Source organism: Terrapene carolina, unplaced genomic scaffold (assembly GCF_002925995.2).
Source record: "Terrapene carolina triunguis isolate 2854851 unplaced genomic scaffold, T_m_triunguis-2.0 Scaffold62, whole genome shotgun sequence".
Classification (NCBI taxonomy): Eukaryota; Metazoa; Chordata; order Testudines; family Emydidae; genus Terrapene; species Terrapene triunguis.
The window spans coordinates 33,151,848-33,168,328 of NW_020664413.1; the positions used below are offsets into that span (position 1 = coordinate 33,151,848).

Consider the following 16,481-nt stretch of genomic DNA (forward strand, 5'->3'; position numbering starts at 1 on the left):
GAAAATTTTTGAAATCTTGAAAAGTTTAGTGGGATGGGAAAAACATGTCTCATCAAAACCCCTCACATATTTTGGAGGTGACTGCATGCTACAAGTTCTCACAGATGTTCACTCCAGTACAGTGTAAAAAAAAAAAAAGCGCCTTTTTCCAATTTAAATTGGGCAGAATGGCCAACTTACTTCCCTCTGGGAACAGAGGAATAGTAGATTAAATGAATATTATGGAACTTCTCTGGCCAATCAGCTTTCATTTCCAGCAGGCACTACTTTATGTTAGAAGCCTGCCAAGTCAGGCAGTTTATTATACAGGCTGAAGAGCAAAGTCAGACACTGCAGAGGTATCAGAAAGGGAAAAAATGCTAAAGAAAACTGAGATATTTACATCTTTCCTAAGTAAAAGGAGAGAGAGAATTATCAGTGTTCTCTGAGGATAGATGGATAAAACCTGTGTGTAAAAGACAAGAAAACACAACAATGAATAAAAAAAACAAACAGAATTATGACCATAAAAGTGGAGAGCATTTATCCAGGGAAGGCTATTCTTCCTGATCTCCCCAAAATTGTCAGCATAATATTGTAGCAGTCCTTTGTGTTGTGACAGCTAACTGACCAGATTTCTAGTTTTCATACTTTGTTCAATGAAAGTGACTGTTGCTTAAATAATAATTAACAATGAAAGAACATTTTAATCTATTTGTAATTTCTATTACTATGTGAAACCTGAACATAGCTACCTTTTATTTACTAAGTGAGGAAAAGTGGGCCTAAACAGATTAGCCTGGAATGTTTATGTGGTTATGTTTTTAACCACATTTAACTATTGTGTAATGAACTTGTTATATTAGAAAAGAAAGGAAATGAGAGTTTAGAAATATTAATCTCATGCCACTTTCTTATAAATCTCTATTTTGTTCTTTCTTACAAAGAGTACTTACTTGCCATCTGTGCTCATATTTTCTTGTTTTTCTTCCTTGGAACTTTGAAAGTTATCCACAGAACCACTGCCAGGAATTGAAGATGATGAAGCAGAATCATTTTTTTCAGTATCTAGTGGTACATCAGTAGAAATGAAGGAGGCAGAAATCTCTTGTGTCATAAGAGAGGTATCTGCACTTTCACTTTCCTCTTTGTACTGTATATTCTTCTCTTCCTTTTCATTGATCTCATCCAGGCTATATTCAGAGCAAATTCCAGCTGCACTCACAGAACAATCACCCAGAGTGTAAATATTAAGGGACAAAGCAAGTCTAAACATTTATAATTAAAATAGCAAACAGAAGAAAATTTTCTGAAGAAATCACACAAAACGTTAAAGTCTACTCAAAGTTTTTAAATTCCTACAGGATTTACGATATAGTTCTTTCCTATTCAATTAGCCATATTTCTTTATATCTGTGAATGCTACAGCCAACTTTAATTTGTTTAAAATGAGTATTGAATTAATTTTTTTAAAAAATCTGCAGTACTTAGCAATAAACATAGTACTAGAAAAATATCAATTCTATGTTAATCAAATCTTTATTTTTTTCTGATAAATCAATTTGTTATTCTCAAATTCAGCTTTAAAAATGTACAGCTTTTTAGAACAAAAGTAGTATGCCAGTCGATTTAAGAACAGATACAAGACCCAAACCTAGTCCCAATCAGATCAGTGGGTGATTTGCCACTGATTGGCATGGTACCCACCAAAGAGTTATCAAAACTTAGCTGTAATACCTTGAATTTATCAAAAATTAGCTAAAAGAGTACTCTGATATTTAGCATATAGGGTGGTTGCATATGCTACAAACAGAATTCAACAAATATGTAATGTTACATGAAATGCATTTTAAAATGTAACAGTACTTCAATTAAAATGTAACTCAACAAAAATATGTAACTATCAACTTTGACCAAATACCATATAAAATATCATATAAGACATATAAAATTTCCAAGGCTGGGGTGCCTAAAGTTAGGCTCCTAAATAAGGCTATGCAAATAACTTATTTTCCATTTGCTGGCAGTTATTAAAAATGGGGGAAGGCAGAAAATGTTTCCGATCAACCCCAAAGTGATTTTTTTCTTTTTTTGGCAGCAAACTGAAAAGTCAGAATTGCTTTGTCTCGGGGCAAGCAAAAACCTTCATTTTGATTTTGGTCACTTTAGTAAAGGAAATTGAAATTTGGAAATTAAGGCCTAGGTTTGCAAAACAATGGTGGCGCACCTTATACCCAACAGTCCAGTGCCCTAACCACCAGGCTACAGAGTTATTCTCCTGTCCCTTGCTGACCCAATGAATATTTAGGTATTTCATACCTAGTGGAACAGTTTCAACTGGAGAGACTGAGGGACCCACTCCCAAATATCCTTGGGCTTAGGGCTCTCACCTAAAATATGGGAGACCTGAGTTCAATTCCCTGCTCCAAAGTGAGTATCCTAACCAGCTGGCAGCTGGGTGTGAGGGGAGCATCCGGCACTGCCACCATGTGAATTTAACCTGACATTTCCAAAATTTATTTTTTGCTGAAACAATTCATGACACAATTTGGCTGATCTGAATCTGGATATTTCAGAAGAAAAAAAAGAAATTTCACCCAGTTCTACTCCTAAATTCAAGATTAGCCACCTAAATTTCCAGAGGTGCTAAATGCCCTACGGCCCATTGACTTCCTATCACAAACCTTTCTACAATTAGATGTCAATTAGTATTTTAAAAACATTAGTAAATAGACTTTACAATTAGCCTACTGGTTGTGTTGCTGCTCGTACTGTTTGTTATTCAAAAGATGTTAGGCTATACCTTGGAAATTTAGGAAAACAATTGTGGAATAATTATTCCAGAAGAGTTATTTTTGGTATAACTCCCCCACTCCTACCCCCACATGCGCATGCACACACACACTTATTCATTCCAAAAATAACTATTCCAGAATAGCTATTTTGGAAAATTTACAAGTATAGACAATCTCTAAATAAATGAAGGCTATAAGAATGGTGACAAAATAGCAGCTGGGAGCTAAGGGGGAAGTAACTAGTGGTGGAAAAAGTGAATCACAAGGATCCTGGTACATGCCTTTCTTAAAGATTAGGGAGAAATCACAAATTGCCCTTTCTCAACTAGCAGACTTACAACAACACAGGCTGGACAGCACGTTACCTAGTATTATTACAGAAGTTGAAATCCAGAACAGCAGTTTAAATCATAGCCTGTAAGGATAAACTCAAAATTGGAAGCAGCAAAGTTTTAAGTAGTGTTAAAGGTTTCACTTAATCACATAAAATGGTCACTGCAGCATTAACTCAACTTGTGGTTAAAAACTAATCATGAAGGCCAGACAAGCACATTCTGCTATTCTATTCTATAGGATTTTATACTGTCTTCATCTCTGTAATACCAAAGGGCTTTCCAGTAGCTTGTTAGTCACATTGTTTAACTTCTGTCACAGGTGGATTCTCCTCTCTCCAAAGAGAGAATGATGTACGAAGTGTAGCATTTTGTTTTGGTGAGGAATCTCTTTTGTTGGTGGCTTTTAAAAAAACAAAACAAAAAAACATTGCTACGTGTTTATGTTAAACAAGGTGAAAGAAGTTCTCCTTGCACATGGAGCAAAAAAGGTGGTGAGATTTGTGATGGGCCTCATTTCTAGTGGGAATTTGTTCCACAGTTTTGGGCCAGCCTCTAAGAAAGTGTTTTCCGACTTTGTTCCAAATGCCTGCTTTCTAGATTTAATTTTGATCTAAGATTGAAGCCACCTCTCTTCTTTTTAATGAAACTGTTTATGCATTGTGTGTTTGCGATATACACGCTATGTCTACACTATGAGCTAGTGGTGTGATTCCTCTGCTGTACACATACTTGCAGTAGCTTGATGAGAGCTAGTGAGAATATAAATAGCAGTACAGGCACAGTAGCATGGGCAGCAGAAGCATGCTGAGTACGTACCCACTGGTTTCAAACCAGTTTGTACTCAGCACAGCTCAGCTGTGTCTCCACTCTGCTGCCCGTGCTAGCAATGGTATGTTACAATTTATACTTGTGTTACTCTTGGGACATGTATGTGTACATGTACAAGTGTGTGTGTATATATATATATATATATATATATATATATACACACACACACACACACACACACACACACACACACACACACACATATATACACACACACACTAGACGCAAAAATATACTTTTTTTTTCCTATTAAAGAGCCTCAGAAAACCAACAAGATATTTAAAATGTATCTGTGCGAGTATATATGTTATTCACCAGAGCAAACATTAGGCTATGATGTTTAAACAATGTTCCTTTCAAGCTATTAACAGCCTATTGGGCTAAAAGGTACCTGAAGAGGTTTTAGTTGAAAGATCAATGATCTTACAATGTAAATCTCCTTTAGAGACATTCCAATCAAATGGGTCAATAAGAGTACCATTTAAATGGTATACAATAATAGTCTAACATCTCTTTGCAAGCTATTATGCTCCAAAGTGTCAGAGATAGAGAGTTGCATACTCTCATCATTCACCCATTATAGTCTATCACTCTTTTCAGTGCGTTGGCTACTGACCTAATGGACCTCAGGTTCCTTGGAGACTTTACTGTGTGTTTTGTCAATAAGATTGCTACTCATGAAATTTAATTTAAAAAAAATTGTAGGAAATATACAATAATTGTTAATTAACATGCGTATAGATATTTTTCTCTTCTTTCCTAAACCATGAGACTCTAATGGAACTACACCTCTACCCCGATATAACACTGTCCTCGGGAGCCAAAAAAATCTTACCGTGTTATAGGTGAAACCGCGTTATATCGAACTTGCTTTGATCCGCCTTAGTGCGCAGTCCTGCCCCCCAGAGTACTGCTTTACCGTGTTATATCCGAATTCATGTTATATCGGGGTAGAGGTGTATGTATGTTAGGCTAGAAAAATGTTCAGAATGGAAACTAAAACCATTATGAAGAGGAAGATACATCTTTTTGTAGTTTTACAATGCAAAAATCATTCTAATTATTTTTCTTTTACATGTCTCTTCTAGTAGGTGTAATCCTTTAAAGCATTTTTCAGCCCAAAGTGGGCTTTTTATAGAAAAAAATAAACTTCTGAAAATAGTTTATAATGGAAATGTTAGCATGTTTTAAACTATACAGTGTAGTACCACTTTAATTAATAGCTAACAGAAGCACAAACACATTCTATTACTTTCAGGAACAAAAATAGATTCCTTCAAGTGATCATTACATTGTGACTGGTATTATATGGTAAACCTATTATGCACTGCTACTTTATTGAAGGAGCAAATAAATTTAAGCAGCAGCCATTTTATATGATACAATGCAGAATACAACATTAAGTCAAAACCCTAATTGAAAAAAAGGCTAATGTTCAAAATATCAGGGTTTCAGAAACATTACACCAAATGGATGGAACTACTGAGTTTCTGGAATTGTTAAAACTGTTCTCAAAATTTACACTAAAACTGTATTATTATTAATTTATGTAGTTACCAAAACGTATTACATAATTTTCAGATAAAGACTAAGATAGGAATACATGAAATCTATGTTCTGTTAGAGGCAAATCCTACAGCCCCCCACCCCTCCCGACACACACACACACACACACACACACACACACACCCCAGGGCGAGTAGCTGGGCTTCCCTCATGGGGTCCTGTAGAACCACAGGCCATGGAACTGTAGCAGAGTTCCTCTAGGGCAGCATGGCTAATAAAACCCAGGATGAATGCGCGAGAGCTAGAGTGAAAGCCTTGTTCAACAAGGCTCAGCTGTGGAATGAGCTGTTGGAAGAGATTAGGCTAGCATGCTGCAAGCCCTTACTTTATTTATTTTTTTTTAAAGTTTTTTCATTATAACTTGAAAGATATTTATATTTTACAAAAGTACATATACCACAAGCAGAGCTTCCTAGAACCTAAGAAGAACGAAGAACAGACTATTCCATAAAGTTGACAGATCTAATTCATCCGTGCAGCACTCAGATACTACAGTGATGGGAAATGAAGAAAATCTAACATAGATCAAACCCCCTAAGATAGAAGCATATTACAGTTAAAGAAATAAGTCAGAGAGACCTCTGACTTCATTCTTCATTTTAGAACTGAATTGTCTCATCTGTAGCTGGATACAAATTTAACAGGGAGAAAATTAAATATTTATACATGCTATCTGAAAAGAAAAGTTTATGGTATGGCATAATTACAGCTGATTTTTGTTCCCTACAGTGGCTTTAGAAGTAGTGAAAACTTCAACAACACATGCATTATAATATTGGTCTACTGTAAATTATCTATCCAAAATATTCTACAGAAAGATATTACAACCTACATTTAGAAGGCATTTCAGTTGCATCAGGACAGCCAGTGTTACCAGAAAGGTTAGTTTCATCGGTCACTTGCTGGAGAGTGTTTTGTTCATGATTGGCTGCATCTAAGCAATGAGAGGCACATGATGGCAGTTTGGCTCTGGTTATATCAACTTTATTGCCTAAAAAGCAGTTTAGGAATAGGAAGATTAATTAGCTTGATGTAATCTGAAGATTAAACAAAATAAAATTAGAATGACAGCAAACAAAAATGTAGCTAAACAAATTTCAAAGCAAATTAGTTATTTTTAAAGGAACTTTAGCAAATTATTTTGTGAAGTTGAGCCTCCAGTAATATTCCAATTGTATTTCTCTTTTTATAACAACTACAGTTTATACTTGTTTAAATACACTTATCCTCAAGTCAAATTTTCAGCATGTCCTTAAGGCAGCCTCCTTTTCTGCACCCATGATTTTTCAGATGCCAAAAAACTCTTAGGTACAACTTAGGCCACCAAGACTTTTTAGTACCTAATGTACCTAGTGTACACATCATTTATTCAGAAGTCCGAGTTACCTAAAATTCACCTGCAATTATTTGCTCACACAATTTGAGTTAAAAGTTAGAGGCAGTGTCCAAACGATCTGGTCCATGATTTGCAAGACATCTTATTTGCCTGAATAAGTTTTTCGCTAAGAATTTTATTGCTCTCCTTATTACTCTTTATAACGTAGGCACAATATAATGGTATGTGACCCCATGTACATGTCTGCAACCATATTTCCTCAGGATGTGATCTTAGATCACAAACTAAACAGGGACAGAGTCTAGTGAGCACTTGTGATTCAATCAATTACAGCTTTTTCATTCACGCACAGAACTACTCACATCACAACTTTTATCCAAGTTGGTAATTGGTTAGTGACACAGCTGGCTTTAAATATTGTTTGTATCCAAATACATTATGGGTTCTTCTTGGTTGGTAACTGAGTTTCCCCCTTGCCAGAGGCCTAAGATAACACATGGGTCTCTGTATAACTGGTGTGGCACGCTTATGTTTTCCAGTCTAAAGGGACTCCTCAACCAGGCCCATGTAACCACTTTAGCTCATCCTCCTGTTTCTAGTTATATGTACAGTAGGAAATCTCAAAGTGCAGAGCCTCATATACTGCTAATGCCACTCCATGTGTGTGTCCTTAAGGCATTTGATCCCCTGTTGAAACATTGAGATAGCAGTTTTCCCAGAATGCACTGATACAAAAACATAGGCAACACGGTAGTTATAGTCATATAAACAAGAATGATACTTGGTTATGTTGAGTGGGGAGGGAAGCGATGTATGGACATGACTCAACTTCTGACCCAGACACACACAACACAGGTAGTGTTCTTTTTTAAAACTATTTCATGAATGTCTAAATATTCTAGAATACCCACTAGGTATCTCTTTTTAAAATGTAACACATAATAACTAATACAAACATCAGGTGTTTGTTACTATATCATGCAAAAGTAAAGCTTTTGTACTTTAGAAAGTCATAAATACGTACAGGATTGGCGAGGGGGGGGAAAAAAAAGTATCCAGGGAAAATCTCAAATTTAAATGATAGTTTAAGACAAATACAATAATGGGCCTGAAACATCTGCAGCATGACCTTTTTACTATTTCTCTTTATTACCGTGCTTTTATTATGACTGTTCTTGACTATGTTTTAATAATATCTGGGAAGAACTACCTGTTGGAAACAGTACTTCTGTGTCCCTTTCTTCCACAATACTTTCTACAGGGGTTGATTCTGCAGACTCTGATGCTGAAACAAAGTAAAGAAAATGTTAACAGACAGCCTTCTTTTTAAATGCAATCCTTTATTTCTTTTACACCAATATATACCTGAAGCAAAATTTCTAACTTTGACCTTACAGATTAGTGTGTTTCTAAGGAATGAAGTACTTTCGTCTCGGTGATTAAAGCTTGTTGCAACCACACCTACAGTACTTTCAATTCCATGGTCCACACACCCCCACACACAGCCCTCTGTGCATTTCAACTGTTACAATATTACAGACCTTGACATAGAACTGAAGTTTGATACATGACATTTTCCTCTAACATTGTACTGTTTTCATCTGTCTTTTTACCTAAACATATTCTTAAATAAAGGTGTTTGACATGTATGTATGGTTTTACTTAAAAGTTCAACCAATAGGGTGACATTTCTTTAACATTAATATTTAGCCTAGGTCCATTTCTGCCTAGTTAAAAAGTAAAAAGATTACCAGTTCTTTTACTGTTGTCACTTTGGTCTTGTGGTATTCTAGAGGGTGGGGAGGGCGCTTTGCGCTTAGTCCTTCTCAAAGAGGAGTTAACAGATGATGTGCCACTCAGCTGCAGAGAACCTGTTCTCACTATTCCTAGTCTCAACTGACCCTAAGGGGGAAAAAAATCAAAACAACAAGAGTATTCCGAGAAACAGCAAGAAAAGTCTGATTATTGTACTCCAAAATTTATACCTGAGATAACAAACAATCCTCATCCACTATTAACCAAAATTCAAACAACTTGTTAAGTTTCTAATAGTTTCTCTGAGCAATACTTTTAAACTATTCCCAAGGGGAAAAATAATCAGAAAATGGTGGAGCGGTAAGTAAGGGGAATTATCTCTCGTATAGTGTTGGATATTCAAAAATGTATCACAACAGTGACGATAAACAAAATTCGTTGTCACAAATGTTATGAAGAGAGTAACCTGGAATCTCTCACGCTTTTAAAAAAGCCCATTTCAGAAAACTCTGATGGGGAATGTTCCTAAATATGTTGTAATATGGTGTAAAGACATAACTGTAACAACATTTTAACAATTATTCTAACAAAAATAGGGATTTAGCTCTCTTTGCCAGTGTGCACACAATATGAAAACATCAAAATACACAAAGGTATAGGGCATCTGAGGGGAACTTTTTAGTTTATACCAATGGCTCTCAAACTTTTTTACTAGTGGCCCCTTTCACATAGCAAGCCTCTGAGTGTGACACACACACCCCTTATAAATTAAAAACACTTTTTTATATATTTAACACCATTATCAATGCTGGAGCAAAGCGGGGTTTGGGGTGGAGGCTTGCGACCCCCTCTGTAATAACTTTGCGACCCCCAATTTGAGAACCCTTGGTTTATACAGTATGTTGCTATGGCAGTCCTGTATGTATTTTTTAAAAAACTGTTCAGTTTTCTTATCACTAGTTCATCATCTCAAAAGATAGTTGCCATAATTTTGCCTGCCATTGTAACAGCTATTAGCCTGATACTGAAGTAACCTTGTAGCTCTACATCTCAGAGTGATTACTTTCAGGATCCCAATGATAAAGAAATATGTTTCATCCCTGGTCACAGATGCCCATTCCTGTAGCAATTTTGATCACTGTCACTTGTCTATTTGACAGCATAATAAAATCCAGCAATCACATTCATTTTATGATAGCAGAATCTACACTTGAGCCAGACCTGGGGGTCATCTTCAAAAGGAGTTTTGTTTGTGCTTCAATTAAGCAGTCCACTTCATAAAGTAGAATATGAAGGAGCAGAACTGGAATAAACAGGCTCACAAATCTCTCTTTTACTGATGATCCCTCCATAATTCAAGAACCCATTGACAGCAGAATTCTTGACCTTGTCAATACCCATGGAGTAAGATGCCTTTCATTTATCAAGCTACCACTGAACAACAATTGTGTCTTAAAATAAGCTGACATTTGTTCAAAAAATAGGATTTAACGCCAACTTCAAATAAGTTTGTCACAGTACTATACATGTGTAATTTTTTTATTTGATAAATGTTGTTTAAAAAGAGGCTGGGTGAATATCAATAGGGAAAAATATGGTGCAAAGTTTGTTTCAGTATGCATATAACACTTTGTGTGTGACAATGTTGGCTGCTATTAAAGGGCATCCTAACAAGATGGCGATTATTGACACATTAGGAAAAGAGCCACTTAGCGATTCACATGAAACAGCACAAGGTTCTCAGGTTGCCCTGAGGCCAAGATGGGTTAATCTTACATGGCATACCCCAACTAGATGTCAGTTACAAAGAGGACAGTAATCAATTGCTCTCCATGTCTATCAAGGAGAAAAGACAAGAAGTAACAGACTTAATCCACAGCAAGGGAGATTTAGGCTAGATATTAGCAAAAACTCTCTCACTAGCTAAGTACTGGATAATTAAGTACTGGGATAGGTTATCAAGGTAGGCTGTGGAATCTACATTGTTGGAGATTTTAAAGAACACGTTAGATGAACATCTGTCAGGAATGGTCTAGGCGTACACAGTCCTACCTCAACACAAGGAGATAAATTAGATAACCTCTTAAGGTCCCTTCCAACCCTACATTACTATGATTCTATATCCAGCTTTAAGAAGTTAATATAATGGGATGTGATATTGAGGATAGATAGGGCCTTCTAGGCATACAAATCAGCCTCGCAGGCAGCTGGATTTTGTGAAATATGATTAATATGCATGGAAATGAGGCCAATAGGAGAGCATCTATAAACCACGTACCTCTTACTGTTGTTGGAAATAAAGGAACAAATTCTGCTCTCATTTCCACCCATGTAAATCTAGTATAAAGGAAAATTTCTTAAATTATGGTAACTGGAGTTCTTCAAGATGTGGTCCCTATCTATATTCCACTGTGGGTACACATGTGCTCCATGCACCTGAGACCAGAAGAATCTTGCATGCAATGTCTGTTGGTCTGTGCCAGCACCCTTGCTCTCCTCATGCTCTGTAACTAGGGTATAAACAGCAGTGCAGAGCAACCGCCTCTCCAGTTTCTTCTCTCTCATGAATCCAATTATGATCCAGAGCAGAGGGGAAGGAGGGCTGGTAGTGGAATACACATAGGGACCACACATCTAGAAGAACTCCAGTTACTATAAGGTAAGTAACTTCACTTTCTTCTTCGAGTGCTGGTCCCTATGTGTATTTCACTGCGGGCGACTGACAAGCACTACTCAAGAGGAGAGGCTCCGAGGAGGCAGGCAGTATAGAGGTTTGAAAGATTACTGCTCCAAAGGATGCATCATCTGTGGAGGCTTGAACTAAGGTGTAGTGTCTCATGAACATATGGATAGAACTCCATGTTGCTGCTTGGCAAACGTTAAGAAAGGGTACTCTTGAACCAAAGCTACTGAAACTGCTGTTGCTCTATAAAAATAAGATCTCACTATCTGCAGGTGAGGGAAATGTGCCAACTGATAAAGTAGTATACAGCAAGAGATCCGCTTAGATATTCTCTGAGAGGATATGGCTTGTCCACTCACTCATTCCTCTGTAGCAATGAACAATCTAGGTTACTTTCTGATTGGCTTTGTTCTTTGCAGGTAAAATGCTAATGAACATCTCAGGTTGAGGGAATGAAGCCTCGTCTCCTCATTGGTGTCATAAGGCTTTGGGAAAAGACACAGATAAGCATATTGAGGGACATCTGCTTTTATGATTAGGAGAGCCTGTCTCCTGTTCTCATAAAAAGACCCCAGTGAAAGGTCTTTAGTTCTGCTCCATCCCACTCCTGGTGCTAGGAGGTCATGGTGCTAGGAGGCGCACATCTCAACATCTCTGGATGATGTACAGAGGAGTGTCCTGTCCCAGCTCTCATTGGGGTCTCATTGCACACTCCATAAGGCATTTCCTAAGCTGGAATTCTCGCATCTGTCAGGTTTGGCTAGGAAAGGAATGGCAAATACTGCACTTAACAGAAATATGAGCCTCTCTGAAGCAATAATGGCAGCGTTAGCCATCATAGCTGGAAAAAAACAGCAGAGACAGGAGATGCAGCTTTTAAATCTCATTAACCTGGGCATAATCTAAATCCTGCACTGGGGGCCAGGGAGACTCCCTGGGGGAACTAATTAACTACTATAGTGAATAAACTGTACAAACACTATATACAGTTAAAACTTTATAAAACTTTTGAAATATTTACAGGTTGAGAACAAAAGGCTCAGCTCTGGCACTGAGGTTCCATCTCAGGCTACGCAATGGTAAGAAGGAGCTGGAGAGGCAGTCAATCTGTACTGTCCCTTATATCCTCAGTACAGAGCATGAGGAGAGTAAAGGCACAAGTATGGACCAACGAACACTGCTTCAAAGATTCTTATGGTCTCAGGTGCATGGAACACATGGAATTCACCCACAATGGAATACACACAGGGAACAGCCCTCAAAGATGAACCATGACTTCAGTGGAGTTACCCAGGATTTCCACAGCAGTAAACTGGTAGAATTTAGCCCATTAGGATTAATCAAGTATTGATGCACTTAATGTAGCAAAGAAAATTGGGAAATACTGAACTTGTTCACTCATTGTGGGTTACTTTACTTCCATGTGCCTCTGTTTCTCCTCCCACCCTTTGTTTGTTTTTTCTGTTCAGACTGCAAACTCTTTTGGGCAAGGACTGTTCCTTATTATATGTTTGTAAAGGGCCCAGTTCAATGGGCTCAACTCTTAAGTTTATGTCCTGCAGGTGCTAATACAAATAATGAATTATAATAGTCACCATCAATGCCCCAGGATGTACTGATTTTAAAGGAACCACTTTTACATGTCACAGAATTTCTTCTTGAACTCCTCCCCAGTGGCTAAGAAAATGTTTTGTTGTAAACCAGCACTGCTTGCAAATTTGATTAGACAGTGGAGTAATGCCTACTCTCCCCAGTAGATTTTTTTTTTTTAAAGTCTTTCCTTCACTGTTACATTCAATGAAGATGCAAGAAAAGACCAAGACAGACTGTTACTTAATTTTACACTGGTAAAGAAGAAAAATATTTTTCTCCTCTTCAAATGACAAAGCTTCTCAGCCAAATATAAGACAAAAGTTTAGAACTTCTGTTAAACAGCGCTCTCTTGTGGTTTTTTTCATGTTAACTGGAAATGAAAAGTATTGTGTACAGGATAATTAGACTAATGGTTCATTTGAGAATTTTTGTTTACAGGACTAGCACCAAATTCTAGGCTATTTTTCATTCAGCATTTCATTTCATCTTTCTGGCATGCCAGTAGTCTAATTTATTAAAAAAAGAATGCCTTTTATTCCAGATTCAAAGCACAGTGCAAAATACAAATATGCAGTGTTTCAATTTACACTGACACTTTTAGCCTTGATCTTTAATTGGACTTCACAACTGACAATCTGTGCTTTACCAAGATATTACCCAACGCATTAATTTTCTCCCAAAATTTGTTGGAATGAGTTCAGTATACACTCAGATAACCTCTCTCATAACTTCATTCAAATGCATTACTATACAAGCAGACAATTTTATTAAGATAAAACTTTAGTTTAGCATCCTTGTGTTTCCTGTAAGTTAAATGTAGTTCCCAAGAGTCCCACTTGTTTCTAATAATTTAGATTGCAAGATTGTTTAGAAGAGTATTTTCTTCAACACCACATTAAACTGCATTTTACTACAAAGGATTAAGTGAAGCAATTTAGAAATGACATAAAATCCCAATCCCCTGTGTAGTTAACGGACATATTAATGTAAACCATAATGTATGCAAGTATATAAGCTATTAACTCAATAGAACAAGTTGAGGCTGAAACTCCTATTTATCACTCACACTGTTTAAAATGAAACATCCTTGTTAAAAAATAGTGGTTTTCTTTAAGTATATGTGCAGCACCAGTGACTTTAAAGTTAAGCAACATACATGTCTTTGGAGGCTCAGAGCCTTTGTCATGATTATATAAATCTTTGCTATCTGGCTTTTATCCAATTGCTACAAATACTTTCTTCTTTCTAAAATAAATCTGACTTCTAATCTTACCCATATAAAAATGTATTAATAGAACATTGGTTTATTTTATTCTATTTTTAATAATACAGCCAATATTATGGAAACATACAAGGATATTTAAAATGTATCCTTCAATTGATACATTTATCTCAGTGTGAAATATTTCTTGTTTCACTACTATATGCTCAGAAAATAGGAATTTTTACTTATATTGTGTAACTATTTTTGTTCTAAGCCTCACCAGAAATACCACTGCCTCAGATACTCTTAATCAGTGAAACTTAATTGGGTGGGGAGGTGGAGAAGAAAAAGTTTAAGAATAGCTCACCTGTTCACTGTCATCAACACTACTAGATTTCACAACACAAGATGATGTGTGTCTCACTTGGGCATGTGCAAGATCCTGTGGGACACTTTTAGATGCAGGCATTGGAGGCAAGGGTGCTCTTCGCTTCTTTGGCATTTCAGATGGTAATGTGTTAGAGTCGTACTGCTTGGAAATCGTGTTAGATCTGTTGATAAAAGTTGGCCTGGGTTTGCTCATCAGTGGAGTTGCTGGGGCACTGGCAGTCTTAAAAGGAGGGGAAGAGATAATCAAACATTCTGAAAGTATTTGAACCAGCAAACCTGATTGTTCTGAGAATGTATTTAGACATATTTTGCTTAGAAAATGCCATCTTACTTGTTCTCGTTTCTTCTTACTTCGCTGAAAAAAGCTGAAAAATCCTTTATTTTCTCTCTCCTTCAAAGTATCTTGATTTTGAGAAATTTGGCAGGAGTCTACAACAGAAAATAATAATTCTAGACATTTATTGCATAGATTATTTTTGATATGTTTGGTATATCCTTCCAGCAGGCTGGTAGTGGAGTGTGTAGTAGAGAAAAAAATATTATGAGTAGCCTTTTGAAAGTACAGTTTGAAAAAGCTTCCTGACATTACCAGGTTTTTTGCCTTAATTTTTCTCCTTAAGCAACCATAAATTAGGATGAATTTTACTCGCCAGTGATGTAAAAAAAGTGTTCCATATTAACATTGCACTAAATACGATCAATCGTGTTAAAGATTTTAGTTGCGGTCAATTAAAATTTTAGAATTCCATGTACACTGCCATTAGAGTCACCAGATGTCCCGATTTTATAGGGACAGTCCCGATTTTTGGGTCTTTTTCTTATATAGACTCCTATTACCCCCCCACCCCATCCCGATTTTTCACCCTAACTGCCATGTTCCTATGTACTTTATTTGTTCCTGAACAAAGAAGAAAAACTTTCTATGCATGTAGTGCTCGTAAATGAGTATACCATTTTCAATTAAACACAAACCCATATATATACACCCTTAAATGAAGATGTGGCACAATGGTAACACTCTGACATCTCAGTATGAAGATCACATCATAAACTAGGTATGAGCCATTGGTAAAAAGCCATCAAATGCTTGCTAAACCTGGGAGCAGTGATTTTCACTCAGAATTAGGATTCTATAAAGCAATTTGTTATAATCTAAAAAGATTTATGTCCTATAGGAAAACTAAAATGTTTTAAATGCACAGATATTGACAACCAATGCCACATACATATGGGATAACTACAGGCTAATTGATGATCAACCACTCTGAGTACATAAGGCATGTGGAGGGTGCAAGGAGCTCTTTCATTCTGTATTTCCTTTTGTTTTGGAGAAAGATCCTCCCCCACAGATCATGTACCCTTTTAACTATCCAGCTCCCATTAATTCATAGCTTCTTCATTTCTGCAGACCACCAGTAAAGGCACCACAGATGTAATATGTGAACCACAAATGTAATATGTGCAGTGCACACATCCTAGGAGAATAAAAACTCATGAACACATGGTGTGCTAAATCATGCTACCAGAAATCCACATTAAAAATGGATAGAGGACTATATAAAGTGATTACAAGACAATAAGGTCTCTGGTTAAAAACCCAATAGGTACATTATGTATGCAGTTTTTGTCAGAACTACAAGGCAAGATTGACATCTTGAGGCTAGGTTTGAAATACAAAGACATCGACCAACTAGTGCTAACCACCATGAACAGTGTGAATTCCCTTGTTTAGCGTAAAAAATTATGATTAGGTCTGTATGCATGTCACTTTCACAAAACAAGTGACAAAGTTTATTATTATTAATTATTATTATTGTATTAGAGTTTAAGCAAGATCTCAACTATTTCCAAGGAAAGACAAGAAATCAACTATTGCCATTAAAAACAGTTCAACCACACTGATCGATTTAACAATATCCTGGACAAACCTTACTCAATTAAATATTTTAGGATACTCATTGTATTAAAATTGTGTGTGTGTGTGTGTGTGTGTGTGTGTGTGTGTGTGTGTGTGTGT

General features: G+C 36.6%; 1 protein-coding gene across 1 annotated transcript in view; it reads right to left on the bottom strand.

Annotated features, from left to right (window-relative positions):
* COBLL1 (cordon-bleu WH2 repeat protein like 1) overlaps positions 1-16,481 on the bottom strand; it is a 50,684-nt gene that overhangs the window by 12,658 nt on the left and 21,545 nt on the right. The window contains exons 6-11 of the mRNA XM_026647503.1: positions 14,796-14,893; positions 14,442-14,684; positions 8,591-8,741; positions 8,050-8,124; positions 6,336-6,494; positions 936-1,194 (exon numbers count right to left, since the gene is read on the bottom strand). Of these exons, the coding sequence (XP_026503288.1) occupies positions 936-1,194; positions 6,336-6,494; positions 8,050-8,124; positions 8,591-8,741; positions 14,442-14,684; positions 14,796-14,893 (985 nt within the window). The remainder of the gene's footprint in view (positions 1-935; positions 1,195-6,335; positions 6,495-8,049; positions 8,125-8,590; positions 8,742-14,441; positions 14,685-14,795; positions 14,894-16,481) is intronic.